Source organism: Marmota marmota, unplaced genomic scaffold (assembly GCF_001458135.2).
Source record: "Marmota marmota marmota unplaced genomic scaffold, marMar, whole genome shotgun sequence".
NCBI lineage: Eukaryota > Metazoa > Chordata > Mammalia > Rodentia > Sciuridae > Marmota > Marmota marmota.
The window spans coordinates 611,801-630,997 of NW_026000316.1; the positions used below are offsets into that span (position 1 = coordinate 611,801).

General features: G+C 37.2%; 1 protein-coding gene across 1 annotated transcript in view; it reads left to right on the top strand.

Moving 5' to 3' along the window:
- Positions 1–1,235: 1,235 nt before the first annotated feature.
- The window catches only part of LOC107156219 (nuclear RNA export factor 2-like), a 32,777-nt gene continuing 14,815 nt past the window's right edge, over positions 1,236–19,197 (top strand). Inside the window, exons 1-3 of the mRNA XM_048797324.1 lie at positions 1,236–1,270; positions 3,051–3,148; positions 19,023–19,182. Coding sequence (XP_048653281.1) covers positions 1,236–1,270; positions 3,051–3,148; positions 19,023–19,182 — 293 coding nt within the window. The remainder of the gene's footprint in view (positions 1,271–3,050; positions 3,149–19,022; positions 19,183–19,197) is intronic.

The window sequence follows — 19,197 nt, forward strand, 5'->3', positions numbered from 1 at the left end:
ATATATATATATATATATCTCACACGGTTCCTCCAAATATGTATAATTTTAATGTATCAGTCAGGTAAAATATTTTAAAGATAATGGTAAAGTATTTTGAAATAAAATATGAGTTCTATTGGTAATAAGAGAATGTTAGACCTTATTATATAAGTTATTAATTAGAGCTATGGTTTTAATATGGGTTTATTCTCTCTGAAACTCAAGTTGAAATTTTATTTCCTTTGATGAAGAGGTGGGTGAGAACTTTTGGGGGTGATTAGGTCATTAAGAGGGATTAATGCAGTTCTCTTGTGATTGTATTAGTTGCCTTGAGAAGTTATTATAAAGGGTAGTCATCCCTCATTTTTTCCCTCTTCCCCAATGCCCCCATACCTTTCTGCTTTTTTTCCCTCCATGTTATGATGCAGCATAAGAGCCTTATCCAATACTGAGCAGATGCTGGTAGCATGGTCTTGCACTTCCCTGCCTCCAGAAACATGAGCCAAACTAAACCTCTATTCTTTAAAATAACTAACCTAGTCTCCAGTAGTATATAGCAATGGAAAATGAACAATGACAACTATTGTGAGATACTGGCTCTCATCCTTCAGGTCCAGGCTTACATAAGGACAATGCAAATTTTCTAGTCCAATGTTCTGAACCTTGAAGGTTCCTAAGGCTGCTGGTCATATGAATGCTTCCATCATGTGGACACTAAAATGATGTGGCAGGCCCTGGTCTACTAGTCATGTCAGCACCATGAACTCTTAAAGGCTGAGATAATTTGGTCTCTGTGGTTACTTTTCTGTATCATTTAGTAGATTCAGCTTTTCTAGTGACTAGAGTATCCTGCTGGTTATCTGTATTCTTTCATCATGTGGCCACTGCTGGCTACCAGAATGTGGAAGTTTCCACCCTCACGTCATATAGGTAACCTACTGAGTTATGTGTTTCTATGGTCATATACACCGGATTACCTACCCCTCAGGGCTCCCTCCTTCACAGTGTCAGGCTCAGCCTTCTATCTAGCAAGGATTACAAGCTATGGAACTCTGCAGATCCAAGGTCTGCAGCCAGGTGGCTCTCACTATCACATAGGAGGCAAAGCCCTTGCAATCACGTGAGCATTGTAGCTACCCTATAGCTGTTGTTCAGGTAGTCATGTGCCACACTATGGTCACGTGGTGCTCACCCTCTCAATCACTTGAAGACAGAGTGCGCCTGATCCCTGAGGGAGCTAGGATCTTGCCATCATGCGGCCCTCTTCAGATAAGCGCCAGGCAGTCAGGTAAGATCCCACAGCTGTGGGTTATGTGGATCTTATGGTCATGTACCTGCCCCTTTGATCAGGTACCATTCCCCCAACCCCTGTACCTCCATCGACCACCGTCACCCCTCCTCCGCTCCCACCCCCACCTCACCACCCACCTTACCACCCACCTCACCACCCACCTCACCACCCATCCCCCACAGCATGCTTGGCCTTCTGAAGAGACAGCCCAGTGTGTGCAGATATTTAAAACTGCAATCAGTGGCAGAGCTCAGGCTTAAGTTTGATCGAACTCTGCCTTAAATCCCAACCTTCCCACAAACTTTTATATTCTGCCACCATGGACAGTTTTCTGTAATAGAATTTTACTCAAGGAATCAGGCTTCGAAGGGTAGCCAAGTGGCCACCACAGAGCCAAAATTTGTGAGGAGTGAGAATTGGGTGGAAGTAGGGAGATGACTTTCTGATCCGGGTCAAACTCCTGTACACGTGGCAGAGAAAGCACGCAGATGAGTGCTGCCCCCACCAGGGACTTAGTGGCACTGTTGATGGTGGAGAGTGAGGCAGAGGAGAACAATGCACGGGACTCTGGTAGCAGGGAAGGGTGGGCGGGGTTCTAGGACGTGTCAGTCATCTCAAGGGCTGGACTCTCAAGCCAGATGGAACCTTGCTCTCCTCCTCCCACCCTCGCTGAAACCCCGTCTAGGCGCATCACACTGCCTGATTCACTGTTTGTGCCTCACATCCTCATCGACTTCCTCTGTCCCATTGTTTCTAAAACTACCAGACATTTTTCTAGATGCTAATTTTTATTGATGATTCCAAATCCAAATCTTAATTTCCTACTCATATTTGATTCTCTGAGGAAAATGGAGGGGGCTGAGAATGTGGATTGGTGGAATAGTGAATGCTTGCTTGCATGTGCGAGGCCCTGAGTACCATCCAAGTACCACCACCACCACACACACAAACACACACACACACACACACACACACACGCCCAAGGGGAGGGAAGCTTTTTTGAAAATAAGAATTGGGCATATTGATAAAAATGTGAATATAGCCATCATGTGAAAATTCAGGATTTGTTTCTTGTATTTACTTGAATTTCAGTTGTTTTCTGAAGTGCATATGGAGTAGGGTGCCATAATCTTTATTGTGCTTGAAATCTCTATAAATATCTTAAAGTAGTTCAATCAAACATTATTTCTTTGGGGTGCTCTCCCCTTCCCCCAATTTTCTGTTATTTCCTCCACTCCTTGAAAAGTACATTACAAAGTAATAGTGACTTAAGAAAATGTATTAAGTAAAATTATATGTAATATATGTCAAAATTCATGAAGATAATACTAAATAAGTAAAGTTTGGCAAATAAATGAGTGTTCTTACATTTATGGGGCACTTGATGGATGTGAATAGTAGGTATTTAATGTAGACATAGCATGAACATGGATATTAACTCAGTTACTACATTTGTATTTTGGGACTATAGAAAATTTGTGTGTTATATGCTCTACTTTTAAAGTTATTTACAGTCAATTTATGTTTGGAACTATTAAATCTTTTATGTTTTGTATCTTGATATATGTAAAATATTCTGAATCTTGTAATTCTCTACCACCACAGTGATAGTGCTTTAATCATTTTGACAAACAATTAATTTTGGGAGAAATATAAAGTATTATTTCTATATAAAATAAATAAATATTCATTGAAAGAGTGTTTAAAATATTATAGCTTGTGATACTTTATTTTATATGAACCTTACATAATTCCCTTTTTTAAATTCTTATCTCAGTATTTCCAAGGTTATTCTGCAAAACACTAAGTCTGAGAGAGACCCACAACAAAAATGTGATCAACCATTAGAGAAATGTGGGACAAACAGAAATGAAGGTAAAAGGATTTCAATATTGTAGGAAAGTTTTAGATAATTTGCTAATATGAAACATGAGTCTTGAAAGGAGAGGTAGTTTGTCCAATTTATCCCTGAATGGAACAATTTTCCATAGTGTATAGGTATCTCAACTTCAGAAAATATTTTGGGAAAACCTGTTCAAACTAAATACTTTATACTACATTAATATTTTGTTCCCAGGGCTGGGGTTATAGCTCAGTATTTGAGTGCTTGTTTTGCATGCATGAGGTACTGGGTTTGACCCCCAGCACCACATAAAAAATAAATAAATAAAATAAAGATATTGTGTCCATCTATAACTAAAAATATTTTTAAAAAAGAATGATCCATCAGTGATATAAATTGTTTTTAAAAATATTTTGTAGCCATATTTACAAAGAACAATGGTATGTGTGTTTACACACATATAATTATAATATACTATCATTATGAAGTTACTTATTGGTCTTTAGCCCATTTTCTTATTTGACTAGTCAGTCTCTGTCCTGCTGTAATATTTTCACTTTTCTGTTCTTTATGGATATCCCCAAATTATAACATATTACTTTTTAAAATTTTTAGTTGGATATGGACACAATACCTTTTTTTAATATTTAATTTTTAGTTGTAGTTGGACGCAGTACCTTTATTTTATTTATTTATTTTCATGTGGTGCTGAGGATTGAACCCAAGGCCTCACACATGCTAGGTGAGCACTATACCGCTACACCACAACCCCAGACTCCTTTTTTATTTATCTATTTTTATGTGGTATTGAGGATTGAACACAGTGCCTCATACATGCGAGACAAGCACTCTACCACTGAGCTACAAACCCTAGCCCCATATATTACTTTAAATTTTTTTTTCATTGTTGATGGACCTTTATTTTATTTATTTATATATGGTACTGAGAATTGAACCCAGTGTTTCACACACCACTGAGCTACAACTCCAGCCCTGTAAACATATTCCTGATAGCATGATGGCAAGAAATTTATTGAAAAGTTTAAGTTGTTTGGAAGTATTATGTGTAGAAATAAATAAAATGCATCACTTTTCTAAGAAGGATACAATTTTATTTGTCAGGATAGGCAGACACAATACCTTTAATTTTATACAATTTTCCCATATTTTCCAGAATTGTTAGGTTATTATCAGGTATACTGTCATATTTTGAGATCTTATTATATGTTAATCAATTACATCATCATGAAACTTATCCTCAGAAAAAAAAATCCTGTGAGAGTGTTATTTTAATTCATACATGAGATATATGAGTCAGTACGGGCTGGTTAATGCTGTGGTTCCAGGCAACCTTCAAAATTTGGTGGCTTATTTTTTACTGCTACTACATGTCCATGGCACGTACACATCCTTCACAGGATGGTGGATATTGAGGCCTGAATGATTCATACTGGAATGGCTCAGAGACACAAAGTGATGAAACAACCACCATTTAGAAAATGGTCTGTCACTGTGCCAGATGTAAAGAGAGTCCCAGTCTCAAACTAACAAGATGTTCTGTCCCAGAAATAGCACACATCACTCAACAATGGTTTAGCCAGAGCTAGTCACTTACATTTCACCACCCAAATGAAGGCAGTTAATAAGTTCAGTTCTATCAGGTAAGTGCCTGGAACAAGGGAGAACACTTGGCAGACAGCATCACTTGACTTCAACATAGAAGAATGGAATCCCAGAGAGATTCAGAACTTTCCTAAAACCACATAGACCATAAATGACAGAGCCTGGATTTGAATCCAGACAAGTATGATTTCAAAATCAGTGTCATTTCTAGGCTGTATGCTATTCTCTTAAACAAACTTCATATATTTTCATAATAATAATTCCTTTACTTCAGTGATGCAGATCCCTCTTCCTTAATAATCTGATATTCCAACAGTTGAATTGAACATACATCATGACATTTATTAAAAACACTAACATTGAAAAGCCACAGGTCTTTTATGAACCATTGAAAGTATTGGATATTTGAATATCCATTTCATTCAAGGATAAAAATTATAATGAATAAAACCTGGTTGTATATGAAAAGATTGTTACTTGATTTTTGACTTAAGAGAAAATAACCTCAAATCTTTCCACTTTGTCAAGGAAAAGTAACAAAAATAAGCACAGATATTAAATGAAACTGATAACAGAGATGATATAATTGAACAAAAATGCTAGAAGTTAGTGCTTTAGAAACACAGGATAATGATAAATCCTCTGCAAGATGGGTAAAAAAAATTAGAAGGTACAGAAAAGCCACTTTTGGAGTGAAGAAGGAGTCATGTTTGCAGTCACAGAAGAGGTGAAAAGATAATATGAAAAAGATATGCTGATAATTAGAAATTTCAGATCAAATAGACAAATGCCATAAAAATAATTTTCCAAACTAAATGAATAGAAAAATCTTAATATTTTTAAAAGTGTTGTTGACAAGGAATACATGCAAAAGCAAAATTACTAGTCAACATCCATTAGTTACATAAATGCAAAAGCCCACCAAATAAATCAATAACAAACTAACTCCAACAATAGCTAAAATAGATAATGCATCATGACAAAATTATGCTTAATCTCAAGAACAAGAGGTTGGTTTAGAATTTTAAGAGGTCCATAATATTTAACATATTACCTGAACAAAGGAAGAAGGAGAGAGAGATTATGACAAAATATCCAGCAAAGACATATTTAGTAAATTAATCAGCCAATATTAAACCACAAAATAACAGTAATTCTCAGCAAATTGAAAACAGAACTTTGTTTCTGTGAACTGACAACCGATGTTAAAACAATAAACTACATCAAATGCCACCCTTAGTAGTAGAACATTAGAAGTATTCTCTTTACAATTAGAAAACAGGCAAAGACAACTCCTATGAAGACCTCTGATCAACATCATGTAGAATGGAATGCAATAAGCTACACATTCTACCAGGCACTGCAGTGATATATAATACATACTTGCAAACATACATATATAGATTAATACAAATATGAAAGTGAAAATAAGCAAAGCTATCCATTACTATCTTCTTATAAAATTCAAAATAAGCTAAAGAAAATTAAAATTAAAAACAGATTAACAAGTATGTTGGGTAGAAGACTAATACACACAAAACCATTTTAACAAATAGAAAATACCATTTTCATTGTGAATACCATTTATAATACCAAACATTATATTGGTTTTTGTTTTTTCCCATATTTTTATTGGTGTATTATAATTATAGTACATAATGGTGGGCGTCATTGTTACATATTCATACATGCACATGATATAACAATGTAAATTGGCCAGTATCATTCCCCAGTATTTCCCTCTTCCCTCCCCTCCTGCTTTACCATAGTTTCTTTCCTCTATTGATTTTTCTTCCATTTTCATGAGATTTTCCCCCCTTTTTTCCTCTTTAGTCTCCACATAAGACAGAAAAATATGACCCTTGGCTTTCTAAGTTTGATTTATTTCACTTAATGTAATGTTCTCAAGTTCCATCCATTTGCTGCAAATTACATAATTTCATTATTCTTTGTGATTGAATAAAACTCCATTGTGTATATATATACCACATTTCTTTTATCCATTCATACATTGCCAGATTCTTAGGTTATTTTCATAGTTTGGCTGTTGTGGATTGTGTTCCTATAAACATGGTTATGCATGTATTGCTATAGTATTCTGACTTTAATTCTTTAAAATAGATATTGAGAAGTGGTATAGCTGGGTCATACAGTGATTCCATTCCTAGTCTTTTGAGGAACCTCCATATTGATTTCCATAGTGGTTGTACTAATTTGCAATCCCACCAGCACTGTAAACGTGTTCCTTTTTATCCATATCCTCTCCAGCATTTATTATTGTTTGTATTTTGATGGTTGCCATTCTAATTATTGTAAGATAAAATTTCAGTGTAGTTTGGATTTTAATTTTCCTGATTGCTAAAGATGTTTGACATTATTAAATATATTTGTTGTCCATTTGTATATTTTCTTTTAAGAAGTGTCCTTTTAGTTCATTTCCTCATTTATTGATTTATTTGGAGGTGTTAAGTTTTGAATTATTTATATGTTCTGGATATTCATCCTTTGTCTGAAGAGTAACTAGCAAGGACTTTCTCCTGTTCTGTAGGTTCTCTTCACATTCTTAATTGCAACCTTTGCCATGCAAGTTTTTAATTTGATGCTATCTCATTTATTAATTCTTAATATTATTTCATTAGTTGTAGGAGTCCTCTTTATAAATCATTGTCTATTCCAATATGCTAGAGTGTTGACCCTACATTTTCTCCTAGGAGTTGCATATTTTCTGGTCTGATGCATAGGTTTTGATCCATTTTGTGCTGGGTGAGGGAAAAGATCTACTCTCACTCTTGTATATATGGAAAACTAGATTTCCAAGCACCATTTGTAAAAAGGCTGTCTTTTCCCTAATATATGTTTTTGGCACCTTTGTCAAAGATCAGATGATTGGATCTATGTGGGTTTGTCTCCATCTTCTGTTCTGTTCCATCAGTTCGTGTGTCTGTTTTTACATCAGTACTATGCAGTCTTTGTTCATGTGGCTTTGTAGTGTAATTTGATGTTAGGTAATGTGTTGACTCCAGTATTGCTTTTTTGGAATAGAATTGCTTTTTTATTCTTGGACTTTTCTTCTTCCAAATGAATTTTAGGACTATTTTTTCCTACTTTTGTGAAGAATTTCATTGGTATTTTGATGGATTGAATCTTTATATTGCTTTAGGCAGTAGGGCCATTTTTAATTCTGCCTATACATAAATATGCATGTTGTGTCTTCAATTTCTTTCTTCAGTGGTCTATAGTTTTCATTGCAGAGGTATTTCAGCACTTTAGATTTATTGCTAAATGTTTTTTTTTTAAGCTAAAGTGATTGGAATTGTTTCCCTGACTTCTTTCTCAGCTGATTCATTATTGGTATACAGGATAACTATTCAGCCTTGTATGTTGATTTTGTAACCTGTTACTTTGCTGAATGTTTATTATCTCTTGAAGTCTTTTGGTGGAGCTATTTGGATCTTCTAATTATAGGATCATGCCATCTGCAAACAGTGATAATTCCTTTCCTATATGTATCTCTTTTATTTCCTTCTCTTCCCTAATTGTTCTGACTAAAATTTCCAGTGCTATATTGAAAAAAAAGTGATGAGAGTGAACATCTTGTCTTGTTCCAGTTTTTTAAAGGAAATGTTTTTGGCTTTTCCCCATTCACTATGATTGTTGGCTTTGGGTATATTGTATATAACCTTTATGATGTTGTGGTAAGTTCCTTTCAGCCCTAGTTTCTTTAGTGTTTTTTTGTCATGAATGCATGCTGAATTTTGTCAAAGACTTTCTCTGCATCTGTTGAGATGATTATGTGATTGTTTTACTTAATTCTATTTCTGTGGTGAATTACATTTATTGATATGCATATGTTAAACCAACCTTGCAAATCAGGAATAAAACCAACTTGATCATGGTGTACAATCTTCTTATTATGTTGTTGAATGCAATTTGTTAATATTTTATTAAACATTTCTGCATCTATGTTCATCAAGAATATTGGTCCATAGTTTTCTTTCCTTGATGTGTCCTTAATCTAGTTTTGGTATGAGAATGATACTAGCTTCATAGGATGAATTTGAAAGTGTTTCATCCCTTTCTATTCCATGAAATAATTTGAGTATCATTGGTATTAGTTTTTCTTTAAATATTGGATATAATTCAGCTAAGAATCCATCTGTTACTGAGTTTTTCTTTGTGTCGGAAGATCTTTTAGTACTGCTTCATGTTGCAAGTCAGTGGTCTGTTTAGGTTTTCTGTGCCTTGTTGATTCAATTTTGGCAGGTTGCCTGTGTCTATAAATGTGTCCACTTCTTCTAGGCTTTATAATTTTTTGGAGTATAAATTTTCAAAATAGTCCCTAATGATCCTCTGGATTTCTGTGATGTCTGTGGCAAATTCTCTTTTATCTTTAATTTTATAGATTTGGGTCTTCTATCTTTTGTCTTTTGGTTAGTTTGGCTAAGGTTTTATTAGTCTTTCAAAAAACCAACTCTTTATTTCATTGATTCATGGTCTTATTGTTTTATTATCTATTTCATTGCTCTTGACTCTGATCTTAATTTATTTCCTTCCTTATACTATTTTTGGAATTGGTTAGTTTTTATTTTGCAAGGGTCACAGAGAGATGTGAGATTCTTCCCTTGTCATGGCCACCCTCATTTCAGTGGGGATGTTGGGATCCTGGAGCCAGAGGGTGAGTAGAAGCATGTAACTTCCTGGTTGAAATGGAGTGCTATTGACCTTGACAGCAAGGTTGGAAAAATAGTCATAATGATTTGACCTACAGTTATTTTCAAAATTGGGTAGTTAATCAAAATATTTCCTGGATATTGAAATATCTGAACATCCTATAATGTTGTTCCTATAAGGTTATGTTATGATTTGGATCTTTAATATACCCTGAAAAATTCATGTGTTAGGCAATGTAAGAACTATTCAGAGGTGATATGACTAGATTATGAAAACTATAACCTTGTCAGTGCATGAATCCATTTGATGGAGTAATAAGATGAATATACTTCTGAGTGGTAACTGTAGGCAGGTAAAGGAAGTAGATCACTGGGGGCGTGCATGCCCTTAGAATATATGTTGCCTCTGGCACCTCTCACTCTCTCTGCTTCCTAGCTGGCATGAGCTGAGCAGCTTTCCTCTACCACACCCTTGTACCCTGTTATTATGCCTCACAATCAGGCCTAGAGCAATGGAGTTAGCCAGCTAACGAAAGAACCTCTGAAACTGTGAGCCTAAAATAAAGTTTTTACCTGTAAGTTACTCTTTTGCCAACGAAGTCCTGGAAAGTCAGGTAAAGTGTAGCAACTTTGGAATTATTGTGAATAGCCCCTGAGGAAAAGATGCATTAAGCTGTAAGAGTGAAACCAAAGCTTGGATGGTGACCCCAGGAAATAAGAGATGCCAGAAACCTGGAATGTCTGTCAATGAAAACTGTAGGAAGTGATCAGAGCCAGGTCAAGAGAGAAGCCATGTGGGCTGAATCTGGGAAGGCCAAAGTGGTAGGGTTGTTCAAGTCCTTTGGGGCCCACATCTTGCCACCATGTTCAACAGGTGCTAGACATGAAGCTCTAGAACTTAATATTTCCCAGCTGGGTTTTGGTTACGCTTTTATACCATTTCTTCATTCTATGTTCCTATTCCTCCCTTTTGAAATGGACATATTTACTCTGTGCCATTTTATATTGGATATATGTATTTGTTCTTTATTTTTACAAAGGCCTTGAGTCTCAGAGGGGATTTAGACTTGGGCTTTTGGGCAGTGCTGGAACTGTTAAGACTACAGGGACTCATGGAGATGGTCTTAAGGCATTTTTTTACTATGAGATGGACATGAAGTATGGGAAGCCAGTGTTGGAATGTTATGGTTAGGATCTTTAATATCCCCAAAAAGCTCATGTATGAGGCAATGCAGAAATGTTCAGAGGTGAGATAATTAGATTATGAGAACTGTAACCTTGTCAGTGTATTAATCTATTTGATGTATTAATAATTTGAATGGACTTCTGGGTGGTAACTGTAGGTACATGACATATGGGTGAAGGATACATCGGTGGGAGCATGCTTGTGTACCATATCTAGTCTCTGGTTCCTCTCTTGCTCTCTCTGCATCCTGGTCACCATGAGCTGAAAGCCTTTCTTTGCCACAACCTTCTGCCATGATGTTCTGCCTCAACTCAGGAATAGAACAATAGAGTTAGCTGACAATGGACTGAACCTCTGAAACTGTGAACCCAAATAAATTTTTCTGTGACTTAAGTTTTCTTATGAGGTATTTTGATCATAACAATGAAAAGCATACTAGCATAGGTTGTATTTGATCCATTTAAAAATAAATACAATATAAAGAATATTTCTTTATAAGATAGTTTAAAAATATACAAAGAAATTAAAAATGAAATTCAGCTTCAGAGTAATTGAACAATCATGATGGTGAGTGGTGGTCCCTTACTCCATTTCTACACCTATCCTACAGTGCTTTGAATGAAGGGATTATTACAGAAGAACCTACAATGAAGTCACACAGGACTCCAACAAATCTTTCTTGGCTTAGCCAAAGGGACCCATGACCATTTACCAGAGTTACTATGAGCTTGCTCTAAGCCATAGTTCAACAAATTTGTCCTGAGAAGGGCTGAATTATGAATATTTAGGGCTTTGTAGGCCATTTTGTTCCTACTAGAATTATTCAGTTCTACCCTTCTAGAACAAAGGCAGCCATAGGCATAGCATGAGCATTACTGGGATCCATTGTACCTTTTTGGATACAAAAGTGAATTCAGATGATTTTAACATGTCTGGAAATAATATTTTTTTTTCATTTTTTTCTAACCTGTTAAATATGTAAAAGCCATTTTTAGCTTGCATACTGCACAAAAACAGGCTGTAGGCCAGATTTTGCCATCATTCACTAACTGTTTAAGTTCATAGTCTCTTTAGGTCTCCAAAACAATGCTTAGTGGAAGTCAGCAAAACAAGGTGGCAACCATTTCAAGAAATCTTCCAGCAAGTGTAAATCAAAAGTGGAGGCTTCCTCAAAATCGTTTGCAACCTCAGTTGCACACCTCAGTGCCTGATGTGGAAAGTTTAAAAACTGTGCTTGTCTGGTCAGACCCCAATTCTTCTTTAAGGGTTCTGTGGGTAGCCTGGTCCTGATGATTTTTTCAGACTCCCCAAACAGCCATAAGGTATAATCAAAGTTGACAATCACCAGAACAGTTTAAATGATGAGAATTCAAGTATTGTACAAGATTTAATTTAAAATTTTATAATTCTGTTTTGGAATAATAATGTTCCATTCACAATAAATGCAAAGGTACACTGGAAAATATGAATCAAAATTCTCATGTAGAAAATAGAGAAAAATGGCTTTTTAAAAGAGAAAGGAAATGGTAAATCACAGTGATAAAGCACAGACCAACACAGTTTGGATGTGAGGTAAAGCTAAACTGCTTGCAAGGCCAGAACAGGGTCTGGATTAAAGCCAAGTATCCACAGTCCCAGGGCAAGAGACCGTCAGAAATCAGGATCAATAAGGAAGGGATGGCACAAACAACAAATCCAGTGACCAATTCTGAGGGAGTAGAAAGCATGGAAAAATCTGAATGGCCTTGAGATAATATTTCCCCAGAGAGATAAAGTAATGAAAAGGATGAAGTTGTAACCATTATAAAATGGTACAAACTGTCCAAGGAAGATGACTAACAAAAGCATTTACCTTCTCTCCCTACTCAAACTACACTGAAACAACTTCAAGGGTAAACAAATTATGATCTCTCCATATGATGGAATATGTCTCAGCAGTAACAAATCCAAAGCAGGGATGACTCCAACAACATTATGCCAATTTAAGGAAGCCAGACACAAAGCAGGAGAGGCTGTATAATTCCTCTTACAGGAATCTCTATAACAGGAAAACTAATATATAGTAATCTAAAGCATATCAAGGTCTGCATGGAGTCACAACCTTGGCTTGTATTATTATTTTTTTTTTGTATACCATGATTGAGGTGGTGTTTAGCCCTAATCTTTGAGTTTTACATGTGAGGCACCTGGCATCAGAAGTTGGGTGCCTTATCCTAAGTGATGCCACTTATTTATCAGTGAAAACATACTGACATATAATAATATATTGCTATTATTTTGTACAGTGGATCCATAGGAACAGTGTTGTATCCCCAAACATCTGTCAAAACCCCTACTTGGCCATCGGCATGCTTTTATACAAGTAAATCATAGATGTGAAAGCATAACTATTCTGCATTATAACCATCCATTCATATACACAGTTGACATTCCACGTGTTCATTTTCCTAACTTCTTTATGTTTAAGTTCACAAAAAAATGCTAAAAGTCTCATTAAATGCTGAAAGTCTCATTTCTCTTCTGAGAAATAATGCCATAATATACAGTTTCATAAACTGACTTTTGTCTCTGCACAAATATTACTTCCTGCTTCTTGTAGTCTGCCACTGAAACCTGAGCCATTTCTTGAACGATAATACATTTTTTGCCCAAAGATTGAAAATGGGAAGAAGGTAAGCCCCCAATTTAATCCTTTCCCATACTTGTTTCATTCTTGGTGCTTGCCGCAGTCTGGCTGGGCAAAATAACTGGGGGGTGAGTGACAAGCAACTTGTGAAGGTTGATTCAGCAGGAGCCGCTTTATTGTAGGACAGCAAGGGTATATATACATAACTGAATTCACAGCTTGTTTCAATTAACATCTAGATACATCAATCAGTCATCAAGGAATCCTCATCTTCTTAATTACACACATCTTAACTCAATCAACATAAACTAGATACAGCAGTCAACCAATAAGGAATCATCTTAATGATTACACACAGCTTAACTTAATTGACGTAATCTAGACACAGCAGTCAGTCATTAAGGAATCTCTATCATCTTAATGGCTTGCTGGCGTTACTTCTCAAACCACTCCTCTTGGCAAAGTGCCAGGTGCCATCTTGACTTGTTTATGGACCCTAACAGGTGCTTTTTATTTTGTTTCACTCAATCTATATATCAGATTATTTCCCATGGGAGCCACCATGATTTACTATTGCCATTTTGTAAAATATATTAATAGCTGACATGGCAGCCTGCCCCATTCACCCATCTGTTTTTCTTTTTGTTGCCAGGAGGACTAATATGAGCAAGTGCAGTGAGTACATATGTATCCCTCACTAAACACCAGATGATATACCAAGTACTTGACCTAGTAATAGCTAACTTACGTTAGTGCTTATTAGGTTACACACATTTCTCCAGGTGCCTTCCACTTATTTCCATATGTTAACTCACATACTTTTCAAAATGACCCTAAGGACAATGACAACAAAAAATCCCAAACCGAAAAAACTTTAACACTGAAGCCAAAGTTACATGCCCTAGAGCATAGAATTACGCACCAGGATTCAAACACTGATCAATCTAACATCAGTCCCTATGTCCATAACCAATAGCATATGACTCTGTGTTTGAAATGAACGCTGGACAGGACTCACTCAAAGTCTGGAGGTCAGTGATGGGTTGGTGGCTGGAGAGCTGAGATCCCCAGCTTTCTGACCACGAGACCCATCATCATTGAACATTATTTCCCTGCAATGCCTCTCCTTTCTCAGAATGTGTGGGAACTGTTTCTCTGGGGTTCAACTTGAAGTAACAGAGACAGACAATATATGCGTGGAAAGGAAGGTTTTCGAGGAGTGCATATCTCCAGGATGAATTCACTTCCCCAGAGGCTTTCTTAGTGTGTGTTTCATGGTCTTTCCAACACTCCCCTCATGTTCCTGACCAGTACATCCATCCCTTAGCTTTTTCATTCTCTATCAGGTACTCTTATCCCTTCTTTCCCATCTATACTTTGTTCCAAGGACAGTCATTTCTACTCCTCTCTTGACAATATTAGCCACTCTCTGACCTCATCATCCTTCTGTTCCAAAGAGCTTGAAAAGCACAGATATATAATCATGTGGATATATTAAGGCAGATATATTTTGCATGATAAATTTAAAAAAACTGAAATGTCTTCATCAAAGTATAAGTTCTGGATTGTTAAACATTGTAGGAAATTAGTCACACATGATTAGTGGAAATGTGTCTGGGTGTAAACATCATTTAATCTCCTTGAGAAAAAAATTTACTTTTAAAAATATTCACGTGCATTTCCTGGGAAACTGTAGAGTAAGGATGCAAAATTCCTGAGCCCACTCTGAAGACCAAGCTGTGCTCCACTGTGTCTTTAAGCCTTCTCCAATAGGGATATTCTCTAACTCTGGCTAAACTATGGATTTTGCTCTACTATATTTTGGTACAGAAAACTCTAATACTTTCTTAATTAGAAACAATCTAAATATTAAAACACCAAGATTTTAAAAACATACCAAGATTAAAGAAAATAGCACTGAAAAGCACATTCACAACAAGGAACATGCTGGGCTCAGTGGCACATGCCTGTAATCTCAGTAACTTGGGAGGCTGAGGCAGGAGGTTCGCAAGTTCAAAGCCAGCCTCAGCAGATTAGCGAGGCACCTAATAACTCAGGAGGACCCTGTCTCTAATTAAAATATGAAAAAGGGTGGGGATGTGGCTCAGTAGTTAAGTACCCCTGGTTTCAATCTCCAGTACAAAAAAAAAAAAGAAATGAAAAACACAAGGAACACAATTTGTCCATATATAATATGTAACACGTTAAAAGAAATTCTGCAGTGAGATCCAGTTCTGTGTGGCAATGCAGTTACCAACATGATTTGAAATGTGCATATCTGTAACCTATGTATAGAAGCACATCATACAAAGCATTCATACATGCCCATGTGTCCATATGCATACACACTCATACCCACACACACATGTGCACTTTCCTTCCTCTGTGATAGGGATGGTCCTTTATGTCTGTCACGGGGCTAAGTGACCAAAGACATGCCTATGGGGCCAGAACATTCTTCCTACACATACCATGTGTTCAGAAAGCGATGTCTGCTGGAATCAGGGAAAGCCTCTCCTCATTTTGGTCAGCAGTATTTACAAATGCCTCCTTCTCTGACATTGTCAAAGCTGCAGTTTTAGGATTAGTCTATAGGGAGTTACTTAGTTATATTTTTCACTGCAGCCCAAATTTGGGATAGACAAACAGATGGAGGTAGAAACAGGTGCGATGTATGTAGTCTTCTCAAAAGTGGTTTTGTTGATGATCCCAAATTTACATCACATGCTCTCATAAAATAAATATTAGTTAGGGTCCTGCAAGCCCAAAGTAACTCCTAATCTGCAAACCTATGGCCCAAATAGATTCCTCCCATCCAGTCCAAGAGGGATTTCTCCACTTTGCCCTAATCATCTGCTTCTCACCCCAAGAGGAGCAACTAGCACAAAAATCTTATCCCTCACCCGTTCCTAGAAATCTTTCCTTGAGACCTGGAAGTTCAGAACAGTGCAGTTCTTGGAGAAGCACTTAAACTGTGGAGGCAGACCAGAGGGTCCTGAGAACAATACTTGTTCTCCATTTGCTGGGCTAGAAATCCAGGGAAATGTTCCTCATGTCTGTGGGCTTCATGTTCATGATCTGAAAAGGAACTGTGGATATAATTCTTGTGGCGTTTCTGTGAGGAGGTCAAATCAAGCCTAGAGTCCGCACAACACTGAGAAAATATTGGTTGGCACTGGGCAAGTGCTAGTTTACTTCTTGCTCCATTTTTCCCTACCACACAGCAGGATGAAGTTGCCATGTATTGGGGGGAAGTGGAGGGGGTGTGGTTCTAAAATGACACAGTAAGTAGCATTGGAACACATACCATGTCATAAAGGATCCTCACTAGTGTTTTGGTGTGGGAGGCAACACCTGAAGGGGACCTAGGCAGACCCAGGCAGAAAGACTCTGGCTCCTTTCTCATACTCTTGTCAGGGCCTTTGGTTCTGGCAGCAGGGCCATGAGCCAGGGACTGGGCTGAGATGTGGGAGTTCAGTGAGTAGATGTGCACCTGTGTGTGTTTAGTCTTCAACATCTCTGACTGTCAGGGCCCATGGTGGCTTTCTATCACATGCTCACTGTCCCCTGTGATTCACAGCACAGGGCCTTGCCTGAGATTGTAGCTGTAGGCATTTTCTAGCTCACCTTTATATTTTCCCCTCAGTTCTGTTATCAATGAAGACATATTCTCAAAATGACTCAGACTCTGCCTGAACTCCATACCTGGACAAAGTGCCCTATTAACCTTCAGTTTAATATCCAGAGTTTTTCCTTTTGTTTATGAACATTCATGGAAATGGGCTGGTTTCCTGGCATTCTCCAAATATCACCAATAAGGTTCCCTTTTGTTGTCATTTTGGACTCATATCTCTTTAACATATTGATGGGCTCCAAACCTCTGTTACAGTATTTTGAGCAGAGGAATGACAAGATTTGACTTGTACTTAAAAAAAAATCACTCTGGTGGCCAGGTGCAGTGCAGCATGCCTATAATCCTAGTAGCTCAGGAGGGTGAGGCAGGAGGATTGCAAGTTCAAAGCCAGCCTCAGCAAATTAGCAAGGCTCTAAGCAACTTAGGAAGACCTTGTCTCAAAATATATAAACAAACAAAAAGGCCTGGGGATGTGGCTCAGTGGTTAAGTGCCCCTGGATTCAATCCCTGGTACAAAAAAAGAAAGGCAGGGAGGGAAGGAGGAAGAAACAACAAAGAAGAACAGGAAAATCCCCACACATTTGGGAATTGTATTTGAAGCTACTCATTCCAGTTTGTCATTCAGACTCCTGTTACAGAAGAGTAGAGTTTAGGAAGCGTCCTGTCCTGGGCTGAAAGCATTGCAGGCTGTGCAGAAGGAAAGCTTGCTCTGAATGTTTCAAGCTGAGTATTGTTGAAGGCGAGGGTAGAAGTGTCAGGGACAGTGTAGCAGGATGTTAGATTAGTCCCAACTCGCATTAAAACTTTTACTATACCAGCAAAGGAAGCTCAGCTAGCTGATTATTCACAGTGAGTTCTGGTGGGTGATTAGAATCAGGGTGTGTTACAGAGTATGCCTCCCAGCAATTGGTGGTGATTGGAGAAGCCTCAGAGAAGGCAAGTGTAGAACAGCTGCTTGATGTGCAGATGATGTCTAACCTAACCCAAGGGCAGACACATCCTTGATCCTTACCAATCCTGCTCCACTTATTAAAAGGTCCAACAGAGTTACTTCTTCGTCTATAGTATCTCCCTTGATTGTATCACCTATGAGAGAAGGCTCTCATATCTGGACAAAGGAGTTTGTTTTCTGGAGTTTGTGTGATTGATCCTTAGGGAAAGTTGGCATTTTTCTTGCCTTAACTCACTGTTGGGCCATGACATGGTAAGTGGATAATTAATGTATCCTTAAATTTGTATTTTTTATGTTTTTATTAGTACATTATAATGTACATAGTGGTGGGGTTTATTGTGACATGTTCATATATGCACATAACATGATTTACTCCAATTCATCCCCTAGGACTTACCACTTCCATTTCTTCTCCCTCACCCTATTCTTCCTATAATTTTCTGGCCTTCATTTTATTTATTTATATATCTATATTTTATCAGTATATTATAATTACACATGAAACTGGGATTCATTATGATATGCTCACATCTGCATATAGCATAATTTGGTTGATTTTATTCCTAAGTTCTTCCCCTTTGTCTCCCTTCCCTCCTCTCTCTTGGTCCACTGCCTTTCCTCTACTGATATCCCTTCAAATTTGCTGAAATTCCCCACATTTTTATTCCTTTAATCTCTCTAGCTTCTGCACATAAGGGAAAACATTTAACCCTTGACTTTCTGAGTCAGTTTGGCTTATTTTACTTAGCATGAAATTTCTTCTCATCCCAGTTAGAATGTCAATCATCAAGAAAATAAATAATAATGCTGGAGAGGATGTGGGGAGAAAGGAATATTTATACATTTTTGATGGGATTTAAAATTAGTACAAACACTGTGGAAATCAATATGGAGATTTCTAAAAACACTAGAAATAGAATCATCATATGACCCAGCTATTCTACCCCTTAGTATTCATCCAAAAGAACTGAAATCAGCGTGCTATACAGTTACATGCATTCCAATGTTTATAGCAGCACAATTCACAATAGCCAAATTATGCAACCAGCCTGGTTGCCCATAAGTAGATGAATGGATAAAGAAAATATGGAATATATACACAATGAAATTCTACTCAGCAATGCAGAAAAATGAAACAATGTCATTTGCTGGTAAACAGATGAAGCTGTAGAACATCAGGCTAAGTAAAATTTATACTTGCATTTTTGTTACCAGTTTCAGAAAACAGTGATGATAACAGTGCTGTTCAAGTAAAAAAGAAAGGTGGAAAAATTTCCCAGGATAATCTTGGCAGGAAGAATCTTCATTATGAGCATACTGGTTATGAACTGCTTCCTTCGAAACTCCAGGAGGGAGATCGAAATGTGGCAATAAGGTATGTCCACAAAGA